A 421-nucleotide genomic window follows, 5' to 3' on the forward strand; every position below is an offset into this window, starting at 1 on the left:
CAATATTTGGAACTGACACATCAACATCTCCCTTCATTTTGGGCCCTTTGAGGCCAAAATCCACATCTGGCATACTAAGTTTGGGTCCTGAAATGCTTGGCATGTTGAACTTGGCTCCTTTGACTTTACCGCTTGGACTCTCAATGTTCAAATCTGGTCCTTTAATGTCAACGTCAGGGGCTTTCACATCAATGTTAGATTTGGGGAGGTTTATATTCACATCTGGACCCTCCATGTTTGGACCTTTGATGCCAAATGATGGCATTTTGATTTTAGGCATGTCAATTCCACCCTTTGGCCCTTTGATATCAAACTCTGGACCTTTGATGTCAACTTCAGGTGGGTTCACATCAATGCTTGCTTTGGGAAGGTTTACATCAACATCTGGACCCTCCATTTTAGGACCTTTAATGTTCCATGA

General features: G+C 42.8%; 1 protein-coding gene across 1 annotated transcript in view; it reads right to left on the minus strand.

Moving 5' to 3' along the window:
- ahnak (AHNAK nucleoprotein) overlaps positions 1–421 on the minus strand; it is a 52,824-nt gene that overhangs the window by 34,386 nt on the left and 18,017 nt on the right. Inside the window, 1 exon segment of the mRNA XM_032528644.1 lies at positions 6–405. Coding sequence (XP_032384535.1) covers positions 6–405 — 400 coding nt within the window.

This window comes from Etheostoma spectabile, chromosome 10 (assembly GCF_008692095.1).
Source record: "Etheostoma spectabile isolate EspeVRDwgs_2016 chromosome 10, UIUC_Espe_1.0, whole genome shotgun sequence".
Taxonomy (NCBI): Eukaryota; Metazoa; Chordata; class Actinopteri; order Perciformes; family Percidae; genus Etheostoma; species Etheostoma spectabile.